Source organism: Onychostoma macrolepis, chromosome 15, assembly GCF_012432095.1.
Source record: "Onychostoma macrolepis isolate SWU-2019 chromosome 15, ASM1243209v1, whole genome shotgun sequence".
In the NCBI taxonomy this organism is placed as follows: domain Eukaryota; kingdom Metazoa; phylum Chordata; class Actinopteri; order Cypriniformes; family Cyprinidae; genus Onychostoma; species Onychostoma macrolepis.
Window position 1 is genome coordinate 20,268,531 of NC_081169.1, and position 20,005 is coordinate 20,288,535.

General features: G+C 40.2%; 2 protein-coding genes across 13 annotated transcripts in view; both read right to left on the reverse strand.

The window, feature by feature from the left end:
• Positions 1 to 243: 243 nt before the first annotated feature.
• akap1b (A kinase (PRKA) anchor protein 1b) lies at positions 244 to 15,940 on the reverse strand. Of its 3 annotated transcripts, none has more exons than XM_058744867.1 (11): positions 15,778 to 15,940; positions 9,822 to 11,380; positions 7,678 to 7,811; positions 7,316 to 7,442; positions 7,103 to 7,230; positions 4,271 to 4,448; positions 4,042 to 4,192; positions 3,786 to 3,853; positions 3,626 to 3,699; positions 3,469 to 3,534; positions 244 to 2,964 (listed from the first exon to the last, which is right to left on the reverse strand). In XM_058744867.1, the coding sequence occupies exons 2-11, from the start codon at positions 11,353 to 11,355 to the stop codon at positions 2,902 to 2,904; spliced, it is 2,523 nt and encodes an 840-aa protein (XP_058600850.1). In that variant the 5' UTR covers positions 11,356 to 11,380; positions 15,778 to 15,940; the 3' UTR covers positions 244 to 2,901. The 3 variants fall into 3 exon arrangements, with proteins under 3 accessions (XP_058600850.1, XP_058600851.1, XP_058600852.1); XM_058744868.1 differs by having other exon boundaries at positions 15,765 to 15,940; XM_058744869.1 differs by lacking the exon at positions 15,778 to 15,940 and adding an exon at positions 14,875 to 15,138.
• An 860-nt stretch (positions 15,941 to 16,800) lies between these two features.
• The window catches only part of nf1a (neurofibromin 1a), a 70,170-nt gene continuing 66,965 nt past the window's right edge, over positions 16,801 to 20,005 (reverse strand). For 9 of the 10 annotated variants that reach the window (XM_058744865.1, XM_058744859.1, XM_058744863.1 and 6 more), the window contains one exon: positions 16,801 to 19,468. In XM_058744865.1, coding sequence (XP_058600848.1) covers positions 19,326 to 19,468 — 143 coding nt within the window. In that variant the 3' untranslated portion in view covers positions 16,801 to 19,325. The remainder of the gene's footprint in view (positions 19,469 to 20,005) is intronic. The other variant, XR_009266086.1, reaches the window with a different exon arrangement.

A 20,005-nucleotide genomic window follows, 5' to 3' on the forward strand; every position in this document is an offset into this window, starting at 1 on the left:
AAAAAAAACAACACTGACCCCAAATGTTTGAACAGGAGGGAATAGATAATTTATTAAAATATAAATAGAAAACATCTAGGTATATTTTATACTGTCTCTGAAGGACAAATGTTGCTTAGATTAAAAATTTAAATTAGACATTCAAACATAGGCCTATGTCTTTACCTTTAGAGAACACTTTAAACGTTTGATTGGTACAGTATACTACAAGTCACGATTTAAAAACTAAAATACGACATTAAATGTTTTTAATAACTTTATTCTCTTTTTTTCCCAATAGATCTGTACAACCAAAGAATCAAACCTTGTAATGAGTCTGGCAAAAACTGACCTGTACATGTCTATGCAGGACTTCTTACACTCATTTAAATAATCAAATGATTAATTATCTAGCTAAGCAAACATCTCAAACCATTCCTACCAACAGAGAACAAATGAGCAGATTTCGCAAAGTGGGGGTGAAAAAAAAAAAAGTTCCCTTTTGTTTCCTACACTCGCTCCAGTGTTTTTACAAAAGTACAGTGAGACATCTTATATATATACACACACACACACCTGGACAAGTCTAAAGTAGCGTGATTTTTCATTACAGGAGAGCGGGTAGGAACATTCAGGAGGACACATTTGAACTGGTGGTAGGAGGCCATGTCAGTCACGATATGAGCGTATGCAGAGTAATTTGACTTGATCAATACAAAAACCTTAAAACAAACATAGACCTAAAGACAGAACAATGAAACGTTTCGGCTCTGAGGTCGGTGTGGTTCCTTATTTATTCACCCGCTGTAGCGCAGGCAGACCTATAATGGGCCGCGCACGTTCACACAGGTCAAGTACATCAATTCCTGAAAGAATATGACTAATAATTAATTCTCCTCAAACACAGAACGGTAAGAAATGAAAAGCTCATACCTGAGATGAACGCAGGACAGTACAGAAACAAAAGCTTGTGAAGTAAATATTGCAGAAAAACTTGGTAGCATAGTGGAAAACCGTGTAATGCCCCTCACAGACGACTAAAGCCGACGTTCCTTTCCGACGCGGTCAGTTCTCATATACTTAGCGCTCTATACTACAAATAAAGTCAGCAGTGTGTATTATAATTTCAAAATAAGTGTAAAAAAATAGTGTGTTTTTAATCCAGATTTTTTTTTTCTGGTTAAGCCAAATAAATGCCGTAACAGGGAGCTTTTGTTTATTTTTTCACATGGTGGAAACTTTATCAAGGGCTTTAGAGCCTAACAACTGTAGTGCTAACAATCAAAAAAAAAAAAAAAAAACATTGCCAAGCTAAAAGCCTGGAAACCTCTTCTGCAAGGACGACCTTCGACATTCTGGAGTCCAACAACATTAGATAAGCAATAATTCAGCAGCAGAAAAAGGGACGAGCCTTGGCCAAAAAGTCTTTACATGACTGAAAGAGCATGATCAATGATAAGATACAAAAAAAGGGGAATATTAATCTCTGTGCCATTATACTTTCACAAATTATACAGTAATAAAGCAGACCTTATGACATCCCATGTAAAATCAACTTAAAAAAAAAAAAAAAAGAGCAATGGATAAGGCTTAAAGCTTTTTATATTCTCCAAGACAGGTAGGTGTATTAACAGCTTCTCCTAGTAGCCAATTGGGTGGGTTGCTGGGATTGGACACTGTGTACCATGTTATTTACAGAATGCAAAGAGACATTAATGGCAATGGGTCTACTAGATGTGACGTTATTGCGAGATGGATCTTGAGTGAGACAAAAGCAAGCGGCTCATTACCCAGATGATAATGCGACATGTGAATCGACGTGCTTTAGAGCAAAATTACATGCATACAAAAACACACAGACCCATTGAATGCAGTTCATTCACCCAGAATAGAAGTGCCCTGCTGTCCCATCACGCAGTAGTGTTCTGGTTTTTGTAGTTATTCATTTAGTGTCCCCACAGGTCAGAATTCGGCGTAAAGGACGGCCTTTTGCCTTCTGTAGCAGCACCATTCGAACTCTAGTGTCGCTCTAGGGCTGAAAGCTCAGCGTAGTCTTTCCTATAAAGGCCCAGAGGTCAGGAGGGCACAGACGTCTCCTGGATCAACAGACTCTGTAATCGGTGAAGTAAGTGAAATGACTTTTGGTGTCAGGCCTATTGACGCCAAAAGCTGTTGGGAGTCCTACAGATCCAGAGTGTGGTCATGAGATGGGCTGCGTATCACCCTCGAAGGCCACACTGTTGTACAGACAGACATCAAGATGGATGACATGGAGCTGTGGTCGTTTATTCCTTTGTCGAACTGCTCCCAGATCTACAGATCAGCTTTCCAAAACCCACCCGACTGGATGAAGCCATGATAATGTAAATGCAAACATGATGTCTCAAGTCCCAAGATTACGTCAGCAGCAACAACGCAGAGTCTTAACTGCACCATAGTTTTCTTCGTAAATGTACTTTTTTCTTTTATTACTACAGTTTTTTCATCCACGGCATGATAATCCACAGTCGTTTTTTTGTGCTGGAAGGAGTCTGATCGGACGGAAAACATTAACCTTTATTTAGTTACAATATCTTAAATTTACAAGAGCACAGAGTCAAGAAAACTTCAGTCCTTATTGGTTGTTCGGTCATTGACGCTTGCCTCTTCGGGGTTTTTTTTCCTTTCATACAGTACATTGACTTCTTATGCAAGGGGATAGAAAAGAAAAAAAGAAAATAGAAAAAGGCAGGATGGAGAGGACTGCAAACCAAAAAAAGAAACTCCCGGAGCCAGTGATGCGCACTTCAGGTAGGAGGTGGTGGAGGACACGATGGGGTGAGGAGGACAGAACCTGCAGATATTCATGATGAGTGGTGATAATTAAGGGGCAGGTGGGCCACGAGGTGAGTGAGGAGAGGAGGGCGAGGGAGCTCTGGAGGATCAGAAACTGTCCACCCAAGTGCCATAACCTCGCTCTGCCAAAGTGCGGTTGAGCAGGACCAGCTACAAAAAAAAGATACCAAGTAGCATCATGTTATTCATGCTACTCATTATCAAAGACATGAAGGTGAATCATGACAGATGGCCTCTCAAAATGAGTAAGATTGCACACTGAAAACATAACTACATTAGCATCCACACCAAGGCACGAAAAAGACAGTTCTGTCATCTGCCACTTTAAATGCTTAAACTCTTTAAAAACCAGATGAATTCTGATTGGCTTTCAACATTTTCATTTATCAGCTAGAACAAATAATTTATCATATGAGTCCAGTGATATTGTTTGTCTGTGCCATTATTGTTCTAGACTCGTTATAGTATCATCCTTTGTATGAACAAGCTTTAAAATGTCAGAACATTCAGTTCTGAGTTAAACATCTCTTCAAATAAAATGCTTGAGAAAAAATAATGAATATACAGGAAAAAAAAACAATAAAATAAATGATACTTCATTAATGTTTCCTCCCTTCTCACTAATAATTTATTAAACAAATCAAATAATTGTACCTCCTCTCCCACCATGTTCCACATGTGTACTAAGGGAAGTCCCGTATTATTGTCGTAGTTGGTGACCTATATGACAAAATTGCCCATTAAATTATCTGTTGACTGTAAACATCATCAACAAAAATGTCATCCATTAATGAATGATTTGAAGACTCACTTGTGCCAGCAATGGAACCCCTCTCGTCATCTCTTCCAGTGCAGAATTAGCTTCTGCTGAGAACCGATCCTCTCCTAATGAAGACGTTAGACGTAACAGTGAGATCCAGCTGGAGTGAAGTGATGGAAAATTCAACTTAAATTTTAAAATAAAGGCAAACCTGGAAGTGGGGCGATGTTGTCCAATAACACTTCTGTTCCTTGGAACGGTAAAGTCACGAAGTCCGACCTGAAAATCAAAGATCAGTTAGTCCACAGCACAAGACTATGATAAGAACAACAAATGTAAAAATTATACATTTCTGTACATATTTTAAAACATTTTTATCATGGGTGACATTTGCTTTTTTTAAATATGAAGAACTTTACAGAACAGTATGGAAACTTTTACTAATGAATAAAAAAGGCAGGAATAACCTGATCTGTCGAAGGGTGTCAATCTTGACTCTGTCATAGCCACCATAATCAACATATCGGATTTCCACTTCGGTTGAATCTTTGTAGAAGGAGATGACCTGCGCTCGCCACCAGGCTCCATCTACAGCTGGGGCCGCACAAATCACTCCAACTAAAAAAAAAATAAAAATAAAAAAGTTATTTTCTGCAGAAAGAGGAATAAGAAAAGAGAAAAAGGGGACCATCTTACCTTCAACAGGCGATGGCAATGGGGGCGTCCCGGGCTGTGAATAGCACAGGAACATCTGCTGGTCCAGGCTGCGCAGGGCATGATACGTAGGGTGAGTGTGCTGTTGGACAAACAGGTGACCGGCCGATACAATGTTCACCACGATCACCTCGACTGTCACCCCATTGGGCAACAAAAGCTGTAACAGACAGATCCAATGAAGCACTATGTTAAAATGTCAAAAGTCTTGGACTGTGCAGTTTAAATCATTTAGGACAGAACTACATGTTTGGGTTAATGTTTGACAAAAATAAAAAGATCCCTGAGGGAAAGTCAGAATCCTGCTTTTAGGGTAGGGACACACCAAACCGTTGCCAAAGAACTAGTACTGAAGAAAGCTAACTGTGGCATCGCCTCTGTCGTGGCAAAAAAAGATGCACTAGAGCACACTGGACAGACTACAGCCGACAGGGGGCAGTTGTGGCCTAATGGATAGAGAGTCGGACTTGTAACTCGAAGGTCACGGTTTCGAGTCTCAGGTCCGGCAGGAATTGTCGGTGGGGGGAGTGAACAACCAGCCCAGCACCTTCAATACCATGACTGAGGTGAGACCCTCGAGCAAGGCACCGAACCCCCAACTCCTCGCCGGGCGCCACAGAATTGGCTGCCCACTGCTCCGGGTGTGCGTTCACAGTGCACAGAGCACAAATTCCAAGTATGGGCCAACTAGCATGTATGCTTGCACTTGCATGAGAGAACATAACTCTTCCATACAAACAGGTGACCGTAATCAAACAGGAAATTCAAACAGGAAAACCAGAAGAGCTAGAACTATAGCTTTTAATCATGTCTGCTAAGCTGCAAATGGTAGACTGACTACGTCAGACTTCGTACTTCCGCTCAATTTCATTTCGCTTCTGTACTCAGTCTGATATAGCAGACCATCTCCCAGTTTATCTCCGGCTCCGAAGCAGCCGGGCCAACCAGCGAACAGAGGGCGAGCTGAGAGCCGTGACGTAGACGCCAAGCGCCGAATTTAAGATTGTAGTTTAAGTTTAGGTGAGGGAAATCTAAAACGACAGCGGACATGGAAACACTGGATGCTATTCGCTAGGGATGTAACGATTAACCGCAAGCCGGTTGAAAATCGATTCAAATGTGTGACGATTCAAATCGGTTGAGATGCGAAACAAATCGCGATTCAATTAGGGTAGTTTATATGAATGTATGTCTGAGGGGAACTTACTGTCTTTAGAAAAGTTTAGATGGTATTTTTCTTCTCATCTTACCTCTGTATAATGCATATTAAAGTTCATAAGTTCAACGCTTAAAGCGCCACCTGCTGGCAGAGAGTGAATCTGCGTCTCATTCAGCTCGTCTGCCGTTTCTATGTATAATTTCACAAAACTGAAGTCATACCATTCTGTTTTTGCTTCAAATTTCGAAATTATACAGTCTAATTTAGGTTAAAAACTGCTCCTGCTGCATGTATGTAGCATCTTTGTTTGGATCATGATTAAAATGCAGTGGTTGCCTCTAATTTTAAATGGAAAGAGCACAGACAAAGCCTTATTTAGTTTTTATGAAGAGATTTCTTTTATTTATGTTACTTATTTATTTGATTTGGGGCTTGTTTTAAAATTTCAGTTTAGTTGTTATTTACATTTACATTATATTTACATTTTGTTATTTAGCAGACGCTTTTATCCAAAGTGACTTACAAATGAGGACAATAGAAGCAATCAAAACCAACAAAAGAGCAATAATATTCAAGTGCTATATTAGTATATTATTATAGTGTTATATTTCAATTTCACAAAGAAACGTGCAGCATTTTGTCCAAGCAATAATAAAAGAACATATCTAATTTATAATTTGTCTTAAATCTAATTTTCTTAAAAAAAAAAATCATGAATCGAATCGAATCGTGAGTTGAGTGAATCGTTACATCCCTACTATTCGCTCTGTTGTGGAGAATATTCCCGGCATTTGCCAACTGATGCCCAAACAAGAAGAGTGTTTGGTTCACATTTTGAATCGAGGTGATGTTGTGGCCCTACTCCCGACAGGTTTTGGGAAAAGTTTAATTGATCAACTGTTACCGATCGTCAGCGAGAAACTGGGGAGGCCAAAGTCCGGCAAGGCGATAATTGTGGATGCGTAGATTTACTTCACATAATCTGCAGAAGTCGTTCACAGCCATCTTCACTCCGGTATTTCGCTCGATGGTTTTGTTTTCACCGCATACCTGTTTACAGCGGAAGTTCGAGGCGGCTGAGCCGGCGAATAATATACGTCATAATCAACCGTAATGTGATTGGCTTACAGTACACCAATGATTTTAAACTTCAGACAAGCGCCTGCCCACGAGAAAGTAAACGCTTGTCAATTATGCCCTTCCAGACTCTGTCTACTTTGCTTTGCTTCGTAGACAGAGTTTGGTATTACCAGGCTAGCAAATGGCATTGGCACGGTCAATCCTTGATCATCATCTTGTGGATTAAGAAAGAATCTCATAGAATGACAGATGTGTGCATTCATGTGTGCATTCCCTCTTTACTCCATCATTGGTTGCTTTCGTCAGTTACATTTTACAGTTGTGCCAAGCTGAATAGCCAGTAAGAGTTCTCTCTCGTAATTGAGCTCCGCCGCTGATTTGACATGAAGGATTGGCCGAAAAAACATGACTAGAGCCAACCATATGGAGCCAAAAAAATAAAGAAAGAAAAAGAAAAAGCCGACCAATGCTCAAAAACCACCCGCCACTGCCCGAACATCAGCTTGGTGTGTCCCAGCTTTAGATAATAGCTGCCTATGTAGTCTGCAGGAGCAGGAGGAAGGGGCCAATCTTACCCAGGAAGTCATGGGCAGAGAGGGCAGCGTTAGCGGTGGGGGAGGTGGGGCGTATAAGTTGGTCAGGTCCAAGTCTTTGAACTTCTTCCCAATCAAGGCCAGCGCCTTATCTACCTGCTGCTGGGTTCCTAAGAAACAAACAAAACAAAAACAATAAATTCAAGGCGGCCATGGATGAACCAAGATTTTGGCCTTTCACAGAGACTCACTTACCCTCTATATGGCAGATCTGAAACTCTTGTGTGTAAGGCAGGGTTGAAATGTAGATCTTAGCACCAGAGCTCTGCTTCAGGAAGCTCACGTATCTCCCTTGTTTGCCAATTAGCCGTCCCACTAGATGCTACAAAACCAGAGGAGAACCACATATCAAAGCAAGTTAGAATTTATTCATACAAAAGGTAAGAAAGCTAGCACACTGACAAAAGCTGCTGTGCTTTGACATTCAGACAGAAAGCTGTTAGCAAGCATGCAAAGAGTTTTCCTTAAAAACTGCTAATACTACGTTCAGAAAAACTTTTGACTGATGGCTGTAGTACTAAACATGAAGCAGAATCAGGGGTTTAAGGAAATCGCACCTTTGGCACCTCAATCTCCCACACAATAAGCTCAGAGCTCTGGGATTGACCGGTCTGGCTGCCACCCAGCTGGCTGTCTCCCGCCCCCAAGGTCGAACAGCTGTCCACTGAATCCATGCTATTCACATCTGAACCTGTCGGAAGAAAAAAAAAGGAAAAAGTCAGATGTGTCAACTGACTTCAAAAAAAGTTTGTAAAATTAACTAAAAACATTCAATCATCTCTTTAACAATTTGCCTTAAGATTAAAATAAACGTAATAAAATTATATTTGCTATATAAAAAATACAAATAAACATAAAAAGGTCAAATATATAATAATTCATCTAAATAAAAAAAAAAATACCTGCCAAGCCAACCAAATAAACATATTACCAGCAACTAATCTCAAGATGTTGTGCATGTGGTAAAAACATTGTATATACAGTACTGAATATTAAATATACTCAATATAAATATTTATTTTATATAGACAAGCAAAAACATACTCACAAAAAAAAGAATGTCTGCTAGCATAATAAAAATCAATAATCACCTGCAACTAATCCCGAAATGTTCTGGATTTCGTAAAAACTATAGTCAGCATAGTCGAAAAAAAGGGCATCCATTCCACACACGCTACAGATAACATCACTGCAACTTATATCGATGACTTTCAGGGGGTCTAAACAGACCATTCTTTAACAGACATTCAAACAAATGCCTGCTTAGCCAGGTCATCACTGTTTGCTAAGCAACCATGGGGTAACAATAACAAACACAACTAATACAGCTGAGAAGGACCATTGACAAACAAAACAACCAGCCTCTTCCCTCAGGACAAGCAGCACTGCCACCATTGTTCTTGACTCATACCATTAAAGCAGTATGCTTATGACAAAGTGCTCTTCTGTTTACTGAAACTTTTCTCTACTACTTGACAATGTCAATAATTGCCCATTTACGGTTTCCTTTTTTTCCTTTCTCCAGTGAGGATGGGCTGAGACACAAGCTGCGGCCACAATATGGAGACAGTCATCAAAATCAACAGAGAAAAACTCAGTCCGTCTTAAAAAATACTGAAAATGTCAGTGTGTCAGTATCACCACATTCTGGTGAAAACACCTGCTGGCTAACTAATAACAGACTTACTCCTGGCCATTTCCAACACCTGCTCGTAAGCAGGGGGAGTTAAAAAAGCAAGATGGCTCTGATATCCATGTAAGGAAGTTGCTGTAGTAGGGAGCGGTAAAAACAGCCGTGCACATGCAGTTGTGCTCATGTAACATACGCTGTTTGGGAATTCGAGCATCTGAGGTTTCCAAAGAGTCTATTCACAGTTTGAGAAGTACCCTTGACTCAGGATTTTGTACTACTACATTTGGCCAAATGTCAAGAAGAGGACTGACACTTGTTGGATTTAAACAAAAAACAAAGCTAATTAAAACAGCAAGCATGTTAGTAACCAATCTCAGACCTTTGCACCTTCATTTTGGATGAAAACTTTTGCGGAAATTTCCTTTACGCTTGATTTGCACCAGCAAACATTTGGCACGATGCAACACGTGAATTATGTAGGGAAAAGCAAACCTAGAGTGATTCGTATCAACAATGCACAATGAGCATACCGCAACCCACACTTTTAAGTGGACCACAATCAAACAACCTACCGAGATTGAGTTCATGTGTTCAAGTGTGCAAAACTGCAAGATGCTCTGAGACCACTGAAATGAACTGAATTCACATTATTCACAGTTCACACTTAAATGAAAATTCTGTCATCCTTTACTCTCCTTCATATCACTCCAAATCTGTTTTGATTGTATTTCTCCTACAACACACAATACACATTATTTTGAAGAATGTTGCAACAGTTCTGGTCCGTTTAGTCAAAGACAATGCGGTCGAAAACAATGAACCCCACTGACTTTAATTATATGAACAAAGTGCCTTTTTTAAATATCTTGCCCGAGTAAGGTTAACTGATGAAGTTACTCATTAAAATGTGTTTCTGATTATGCAAACTTAGTAGTGTGCAGGGTTTATATTTTTGGGATCCAGAGAAGAAAAAGAAAGACTTCAGGGTGACTAAATGACAGAACCGTCATTGTTGCGTTAACTACCCATTTAAGCCCTATCGTTAAATTCTCATTAACTGTAACTCACCTCCTGATTGGTCAGCTTCTACCTCACTAGCGGCGCCATTCCTAAAGCCTGTTCCATTCAACCGTGCTGCCTCGCAAACCGTAGCCACGTTTTCTGCTGTAAGCGGAGACTCCTGAGGGGCAATTAGAGCAAGACTCTCCTGCAGTCCATCTCCTTGACCCTCAGAGGCCCTACAAGTCCCTGAAATTTGAATGAGGTCCTCTTTACTCTCAGACACGTTCGAGGACAACCCTGTGCTGTGGAGATCCTCGCTGCTGATGCCATCCTCGGACTGGCACGTGCTACATCCTGAGTCTTCCACCAGAGCTTCCTCCGCCTGCAGCTTGGCCAGAACTGGCATGGACTCCAACCGTTCCCCAGACGGCACAGTCAATGAGCCTCTATCCTTCTCATTTTCCGGCATCTTCCAGAGCGAAGGTGCCAAACAACCGTTGACGACGTCTTCTGCTATCTGCACCGCCCGTGACTCTGTGCTTTTCACGCTCTCTGGAGGTACACACGACTCCACTTCCTTACCATTCACAGCCGGCGTGCTGCTGTCGGACGCTTCAGAGCCCTTGCTGTACCGGGACTCAAAGCTGCTGACCGCCATGACCTCCTGGGTGGCTGCCGAGATGACCTCAGTGATCAGCCCCGCCGCGAGACGCTGGAGCTCCTGCATGTCTGGACTGGTCTCGGCCGGCAAGCCCAGGTCTCCGTTTTCATGGTGCTGAGCCTCTGTGGAGCTTTCTGAAAGGGGTGTGCTGGTGGAGTTAGGGAACGAGGTCAGAGTTAGCGGCGTTTTCGGGTTGCAGGTCTCCAGCAAGACAGCCTCATTCTCTGTTAAAGATGTGGCGGAGGGCAGCTCATCTTTTAAAAGGTCAGCGGGGAGATTCTGAGTGCAAGTCGGTGCTGAGGTTTCAGCGGCCACCTCTCCCTCAGGTTCAGGTCGCTCTGCTTTGGCTAGCTCGGCAGGACGCTGCTTAGTTAGTGGTTGGTTTTCGACATGCTTTTTGATTGAACCAGTACTTGCTAGGTCTGACGGTAACTGGCTTGAAGGTTTGTTGCCAACGCCGGCCTCTGGTCCTTTGTGATGAGTGCTCTCCTCCACTGTTTTTGTTGGGGTTGAAGATGACACAGGAGTTGTTGTCTCTGGGTGGCTTTGTGGGGGGACTGATTTTGTACCGCTCTGAGGAGCGCTTAGCTGTCCACTGGCCAACACAACTGGAGGGGTGCCGAGAGCCTCCCCCGCAGTGGCTTTTAGCACCGGCGTGTGTATCTCCGCTACAACTTCCTGCTCAACAGGTCTGTGCTCTTTGGCCTTGACTCGGTCTCGGCTGGTTCTGCGGTGTGTGCTGCTGGCAGCGGGGCAGCTCTTGTCGACCATTCCATTGCTGCCCTCACCAGAGGAGGTTCGCAAGCCCATTACCGACCCCTCTTCACTGTCGTGGCTGGTGATTCGCTCTTTCTTGCGGGAGATGTACCACCACCAGCCTATGAGCGCCAGCACTCCAGGAAGCGTATACGGAACAAAGGACCGGAACCTCAGTGGCATCTCCTCTAGACCCTAGCAGCTACACCTGCAGATCAACACAAGGAAACATGATTAGACAAACCATGTCAAAGCAAGATGAAACAAAGGAAATTTTGGTGACATGTTACACTATAAAAGGACAACAATAAACCTGACATATACACATATATATATATATATATATATATATATATAAAAACTTTAACATACAAGAAACTAAAGTTTATCATTAACTACAAATCAACATTTAGCTGCAAAATTACCCAACCACTACTGCATGAATTTGGTCTATTTGTAATCCTATTACTCATTCCAGGGTTTTTTCTTTTTTCTTTAATTTTCATGTTTATTTAATGAAAACTGTGCAAACCTTATTACTTGTTTTGCAATAACAACTGAATTCATGTACATTATCCCACTTACAACAGCTACCTAATTTAAATGAGTAAATGGACATGACATATTGAGGAGTGTTGATTTTTATTGTTTTATTTGTTTTGTTTTTTCAGAGTGATTTGAGAGACATGAATCGAGTACAGCATTTTTCGCTGTAAACTAATTGAACACACTTGACCACAGACAGGCCAATCAGAAAGTATTCCAGAGAGCAGTGTAATAAAAGGTTTAATTTCTGGCTTAAGATGCGTTGCCTTTGTGAAGAAGTGAAAGAATGGGTGACTCATTCTCATCTTGGGAAATTACACCCTGGTCAACATTCATTCCTTTGTCTTGTTCACAAGTCTGCGTATCATCTACAAAACAACTAGCTCATGGTTATGTAAGATGCATGGGCACTAAAACATCTTCCATGGAATTATTTTATTTATTTATATATATATATATATATATATATATAACTACATATATATATATATAACTACATATATATATATAACTACATATATATATATAACTACATATATACATATACACTGATGATTACATAGTATGTAATAAAAATAAACTGCATCCTTCCAAGACAAAGTACAAGATCTAGAAATAATAGAAGCAGGTAAATCAAAACTCGTGAATCATAAATAAATAAATATATATATATATATATATATAGCTTTGTTTGCCGTACTTTTGGCCTGATTACTTTACAGTGAGAGAGGGGAGAGTTCTGGGCAGCCATGCAGAAACTTCAGGGACAATATCACATGGCTGACATTCAACCTCAGAGGGTGCTGAGAGCTACGTGCAACATCTACCTCACTGCTATTGGCCAGGAGGGGCATCCTTTCAGAGTTAAAAAAGGACATTCATGCATGCATTTCCATCACGGGGACATCAAATTCCAGTCTCCAGAGAAGGAGGAGGAACACATCATATACAAACCCCTCCCATTCACTCCTGTACATAGTAACCAAAGATAAAGGGGTTTCCGTTTCCCTTCAGCTTCCAGATAGCGTTTCAGAAGACAGCCTGCTGTTAGCCTCTCTGACTGTCAATAAATAGTAACTCCTAAGCATGTAGCATAAGGAATGACAAATCGCAAGAAAGAACCAAAGCTGGTTCTTAATGTGGAAAACATTTTGAAATGCACTAAAACTCAGTATCAAAATATATTTAAGTACAAAGTTATAACCATGTCTTGACCATTTGAACTATTTGCTTTTTTTCTTCTTTTTTTTTTTTTTTAAATTTGCATTCATTCAGTCTTACCTGTATACCTTGCTGTATACCTAAATGGCTCTGTTAAAATCTGATCTAATCATATTCAGTTATGAATTATATCAATTACTTAAGCATTCCTAGAAAATGTAACTAAGAACAAAATGTACCACGGCGGTACATTGGAACACTAACAGGTTCAATTAAAGCTTATATTTTCAATTTAACATGGCTAAAAAGTTGGGTAGTTTGCGTCAATGGATATTACGGTCAGTTGTTTAATCTTTAAACAACTGCTGAAGATATAACTTGGTTTTTATAACTAGGTTGTAACTTTTAAAACTTTTAATCACCCTAGACAGCAGCAGCGCAGTAGGAAGAATATGAAAAATTTGGCAATTTCTAATTATTGTCTATGGTGGTTACAGCCCTGTTTAAGTGCCATGCTAACAGAATCTGAAGCATCAATTATTGTAAAGTTCCTCATATCATTAGCAGGACCAATGTCAAACAATGCTGACCATATCAAAGTTGTAGAATTCTCTATAATATATCACTTGATGTCTCTGTACAGCATAGCAGGAAAATTAGTAAATTACTCAGATCGTAATGTTGACCACATTCCTCAAATATTATGGAAAAAAATTGTTTATAAAATGACAACAAACCAAAATCTGGCCCCAAAGTAGCTAGTCCCTACTAAGCGACAGCATCACTCTTAAGTTTAATATTGGTGTTAACGAAGATTTGAGTTAAAAAGTCAGTGTTAGACTGCATTTAGAAACGTACCATATTTTGATGACAGGTTTACAAAATCAGCAAACCTCTTAGAAAATGTACAGAAGAAAATCTCTCATACAGCATTTATACTGACCTCCCGAAATTAAACAAACAAAAAAAAAAACTATCAATTAAAAAGTTTTACACTATTCATTTTAAGTGCCACATAAATTATGTCCCACTTCACCTAACAATTTCTATATATATCAGACATTATTAGTAGCTCTTTCTTTTCTCTACTGCAAGAAATTGTAATAGCACTAGCTATGGAGGGTTGGTCACACAATGCAAGAGCCATAATATTAATACTATACTGTCTGTTAACGCTATCAGTCTCGAGAGCACGTTCCAAGCAGCCATGTTAACCGAATGTAGGGGCATGCTGTGGTTTCTGAACAGTAAAGTCCTCCTGAACCAGTTTCAGCCCTGTGTTCACCTTCAGCACGAGGTTAAATAAACGCTCGCCGAGTTAACGCTCGCTGTCAGATCATGGCCTGGGCGCGTGCGCGAGCGGACCATACAGAAAGAACCTAGCGCGTGCTGCACGGTGGCCGTTCGACCTTGGGGAGGTGTGGAGATAACGGAGAGGGCACCGTAGCCAGTCATTCGCGCAACACGTTACATACGAACCCATTGATCGCAAGTAAGCGGCTTACTAGTGCTGCTGCATTCAGAATACAAAAGCGAACCTGTGAACACCCCGGCGCTTGAGGTGATACTGACGCGCACCGGCTGCTGCTGGAGAATTACACCGAGAGCGTTATCTCACACTGGCACTGCGGCGAAAATCAATGATATAACACGACATAATTTGTGCATAAAAGTGCACGTCTTGACTGAGACAAAATAGACACCTTGCTGCCAGATGTCTGCGTGGTTGCATTGTATGCTGCGCGTGTTAGCAGTCAGGCTAACCGTTCACTGCTACTCTAAGGACTGATAAGCGAAATGAGAGAAATAAAAGCAGAAGCTTCCACGGTTGATGACAGCAATGACACCACACACACAACCGAGGTGATTAAATAAAGGAAAGCACGCATAACCAGTTAGCGAGGTGATATTGACCTACAGTACGCGTGGTAGGCCGCTGAATGAATTACAGCCCCATGCAGCTATTCCGTCTGAAGTACTGACCGCTTCAAGTACCTTGACTTTAAACCGATTTCACCGGGGCAACCCTCCACCAAGTCCTCCTCCTTCACAGCGGCCCTGAATTATCCATGAGTTCACAGAAACCGCTCGTCCATGTGGCTCGGTACATAATTCAGCTGAATGAAGGTGTGAGTTGACTTCAAGGCGCAAAGAACAAAGAGCATATGTTCTCCCTGTCATACTCCAAAATGACCACACTAATGATAATAGCTCCAAGTAACATTAGGAATTGGACCTTAAAATATGGAAACTACAATTCCCTAATGGAAAATCCAGATTATAATGGCTTCTAGCTGGTCCTTAGCTAGTAGGACCAGCAACAAATCAGCTACCGGCTGGTAAAACCAATTTAAGATGGTTTGTGGAATATGTAACACAACCTGGCCAACCAGCTACTGATCAACTTAAAAACTACGTTAGATAACGTTACTATGTTCCAAAACATGGTCGTAGCAGCTGAAGGTGGTCAAGATGATTTTTTTGCACAATAGTATAAGGTCTATTAGCTAATAATTATAGATTCCACTGCAGTTCCTCAATTGGACGCCTTTAATTAATGTGCAAGACCTGTTATTTATCCATTGGAGTTGAAGTCAAATTTGGCGACACCGTTAGCCGCTATAGCTAAAGCGTTCCAGGCGCCTTGGATAGCGGATAGCACTGGCGCAATGTCAAACATACGCTGTCGAACCAATGAAGGTGGAAATCATTTTTGAAGATGAAATGGCTGCACGTGAGATGGTCAAAATCTGCTCGGATGTCAGGCAAAAGGCGACAGCAGGACTAATCAGAGAGGCGGCTAAAATGGGCTCCCTCTCTGCGCTATTTAAGCTTCACCTATCAGCATATATGAGGTAAGTTAAGTTAAAAAAACCCGAACTCACGGTTTATACTCACTGTGTTTATGCGTCCCTCGCACCGCCACCGTATAATATTAATGTTACGTGTTCAAGGCCCAGCACAATCCCAATGTATCCCCCCGCTTCGCCTGTGTGTATGTGTGCCTCTTGTCTCTCCTCCCCACGTGTTGACCGTCCTAACGCACACTCTAAAAACAGAGACGCATCAGCTGATCAAATCTCGCGATAAGTCCGCTGTCAGTGTTAATGTATGGAATTATCGCGAGATCACCGTGGTCTCGGACTTCATGTGTCTGCTGAGGACATTACGGAGTCGTTTCTTTCTTTATAATGTAGAGAGTATAAGTAAATGTGACAAAGACTCAAAATAGATTCAAGGATTGTAGCTCAAAATATGTTTAAAGGTAACATAAAACAAAGTACAAACAGCAGCAGTTATTTAATGTTACTGACATGGCAGTTGGCTGCTAAACTTTGAACTTTGCCCCTGGATATGATAAAGCCCGGTACGCTGGAGGTTTGCCACATTTTAAAAGATCACGGTTCTGTTTGTTATTAAAAAAAAAAAAAAAATCATCTAAAACGATTTTAACGACATTTAAATAATCTTGCTTTTTGTATTATGCAAATTATTATACATATGACCTCATATTAATTGAGACTACATGGAACATTTAAGTAAACTTGCAAAAGAAAAAAAGATAGATTAAAAACTGATGGGAATGCTGAACTATCTAGTACACTATTTATTTTAAAATATATTAATATAATATATAGATCTATATGGATTATGTAGCCTGTGAAAGGACACTTTCACAATTCACAGAGTCAAACATTGAAGTGAGGTTATAGTCAAGTCCTTTGACTTGACTTTATCAATACAAAATCATTAATTTCAAACCTCTAAAACATCTTGTTTTTGCACAGGTTGTTTGGCAGTTTCTGAGGTGATAAACATCTTATGCAGGTATTTTCTTGACACTTAAACATTTATTTCCCTTTAATTAAACCCAGTTAGAAATGTAGAGTAAAAATTGATTCCACATGTTAGACAGCAGGGTAACAGGGTTGAGGGAAACTTTTATTACGAACACTGGTATAATTAAATTGCCATGTTATACATGTACAGCAACTAACCGCTTTACAAAAAAGCAAGTAATACAATATCACATATATTTACACTTGTATTTATATACTTTCCAATTTTACACAAACATATTTACAGGTGACAGATACATTGTTTACAGATGACCAATGCAATTAAAAATGTGGCAATGCATCAGACAAACACACATTTTGAATTATATAAAATAAACCACTTTTTTAGTCTATTTATGATGAGAACATAAGACAGTTTAATTACATACGCAATTTAAAAGGCTTAGGGGCATGTCATGTGTCCTATCCGCCGTCATGGCGGTCAAGAGTGTGCCTTCATTATTGTCTTAAAGTTTTGACATATCAGATTAGGTCAGTTTTAGATTGATAGTAGCAATGCAACATCTAAGATTCAAGAAAAAGGAGTTATATTCTGATTATTCAGAGTAATGGATGCAAAAAAAGAAGACAAATCTTACACTTCAAACACTCGATTGGGTCATTATGTTCCTTCAAATTTTCAATTTATCTTAAAAACTGTAAATTTGACATGGACGGATGTGAAATTCGCCATTACGACATTTAAAGAAGGAATAAACATTTCAAGTTTCATTTTTGATCATTGTGACCTGAAATCTGCTGTTGGGACGATATTTCACTGTAAATACATAGTGCCCTAAAATGACCACAAGTCCGCATGAACGTACATTTTTGGATCTGCGGTATAGTAGTTGAAAAACATATGAAAGTCAAATAAATCTACAAGTGAAATGGAAAAATGACATTGATTTGGTCCCAATTTTAAGTGTGAAACATCTAGTATTTCAATGCGATCCTTTCGGAAACATAAAATAAAAATTATGCATAAATATTCCATCCTCAAACATTTGGCAGGTACCCTTTTCTGTAGTAATACAAGTTTCCCTTTAATAAGCATTTCAAGAGACAATGCACTTGAGTCTGTTACTAGGTACACTACCATTTCCTCCTTATAGATTGGCATAATAATGACAGAAAAGTAATGCAGAAAACATATTGCACACAAAAATCGCCTACTTCAAATTTGATGGCCATTGTACGTTAAATACACCGCGAAGCCCTGCAAATGGCATGTTGATTCAAACTTAAATGGCACATTTGTGTTCAATTTTGCAATTCACTGGTTAGGCGACGACTGAAAACAATTGAATTAAACGCCAAAAACATGGTTACAAAGCTAGTGACAACTGAATGGAAGAAATAATTATTTAAGGCATACAACATAGACGAGACCGACATAAAATATACAAAATGGAGTTCACAACAGTTTCCCCTCACAATATTGCAAACTAGTCTTTGGTGCAATGTTACTATGTCAGCTTGTGGTAGGATTGGGATTCATGTGCCGTACGTGAGCTGTTAGTGAGACGGGAACAGGGGAAGGTAAAAGTGTGCACGGATATTTCCTGATCACACACTTAAATCATGTGCAATTTGTATACACCCATAGTGTTCAATGAAACAAAAAAAAAAAACATATTGCACCACAGTGAGTAAATACTAAAACATGATTATTAATGCCAATTTGTCGTGTTTGATTTGTGCATTTTGGGGGAAAAAAATACATACTCATCCGCTGCTCTTCTAGAATGGTTTCTTTACGACTGATGATAATGATCGCAAAGCAAACCTTCATGTGATCTCCGAAAACATTATCTACATTTACAGAATAAATATTTAGATGCTGCAATATGATATTCTCGTAGTTGATGGTCACATGGTACAGTTTACACCGTAGCGACGTATGGACATTATGGTAAATGTTAAAGCCGCAACACGTTTTCATAATTAGTACCTGTTTTCCCTTCCTTAGCAAGGTCTTGCCTATTTTACAAACTATACACAGCTGAAAACCCTGACAAAGGCACACAATGGATAAAATAAGAACCCAAAACATGTGATCGTTATTATCGTCAATAGTATAGTACACACATAATCTTGGATCGCCATCCAGATTTCAAGCCTGTGGATATCAGGACAGGACAGGCCGTGCGTCCATCCCGTATTGGGTCCGGGACTAAATGGAAAAAAGGCCTGATGCCAGGCCAGGATAATGAGCCTGCGAGTCTCCACACGGTTGGTCATCTGTTTGCTGTAGTGGTTGATCAGATCAGTTTCTCATTCTTGTGTTTCTTTCAGACATCGATGAGGACATGATCTCAAGTTTGTGCAAAACGAAGAGTGGACGCCTCAACTGGACAGATTTAGCATTTCAATGTGGTCGGTCCCAAGACATTTTCGATGTTGAGTGCAACACAGAGAGTTCAGTGCATTCTCCTGAAGTAGTTCATTTAGGCAAGTGTGGCAAGCTTCGACCGGTATTAAAAAAAAAGAAACACTTAAGCGGTTCTTCAATGCGGGAACCTTGTTAACTGGACGACGGAAAGCAAAAAGGATTCGTGGAGAAGAACGATGGCCGTGGAGTAAGTAGAAACGTTTCAAATCTTCTCAGACGATCTTTTTGATGCTTGGCCGTTTGAAGCTGCCTGCACTGCGCTGCTTCTGCACCTGGCTGGCTGACCCGTGTCGTGCTCGCCCACTGGTGGAGAGAGTCGAGGTGGGAGAAATCTCAACGTTCTCCTTGTCGATGCCTGCAGGAGGAGAGAGGTTATGTAACACCAGTCACAACTGTTGCCCGTTTCTAAATTGAATCAATTACCTTCACAATAATTGTTTAATCTTAATTTACGTTTATCAAATGTCAAACATTAACTCGAGTATTCGCTCAGGTTTCACAGACATATGCTTTGCCATGGAGTCTGGCTGCAAGTACACAAATTGAACAGCAGGTGTCACAGTGCACTACATTATCACACACAGGAGAAAGTCTCATGCAGGGATCCTGTGAGCATTCATGAGACATACGTGTGCTTTTAAAATGTGCCTGTTGTATATTAGAAGGCATATATCAGCATTACTATTCTCACAGGTTCAAATTTACAAACTGTAAACTATAAAAAGGCTTTTCACACTTGGTTTAAAACTGGGTTAATGTCTTTTAAAAGATTTCACACTTGTAATTGCTAAAATATACAACAAAGAAACAACGTGGTCCTGTAATAAAATATCAGGTTATTTAGCAACATCCAGCCAACCATAAACTGCCTTAGTATGTACCAATTTACACA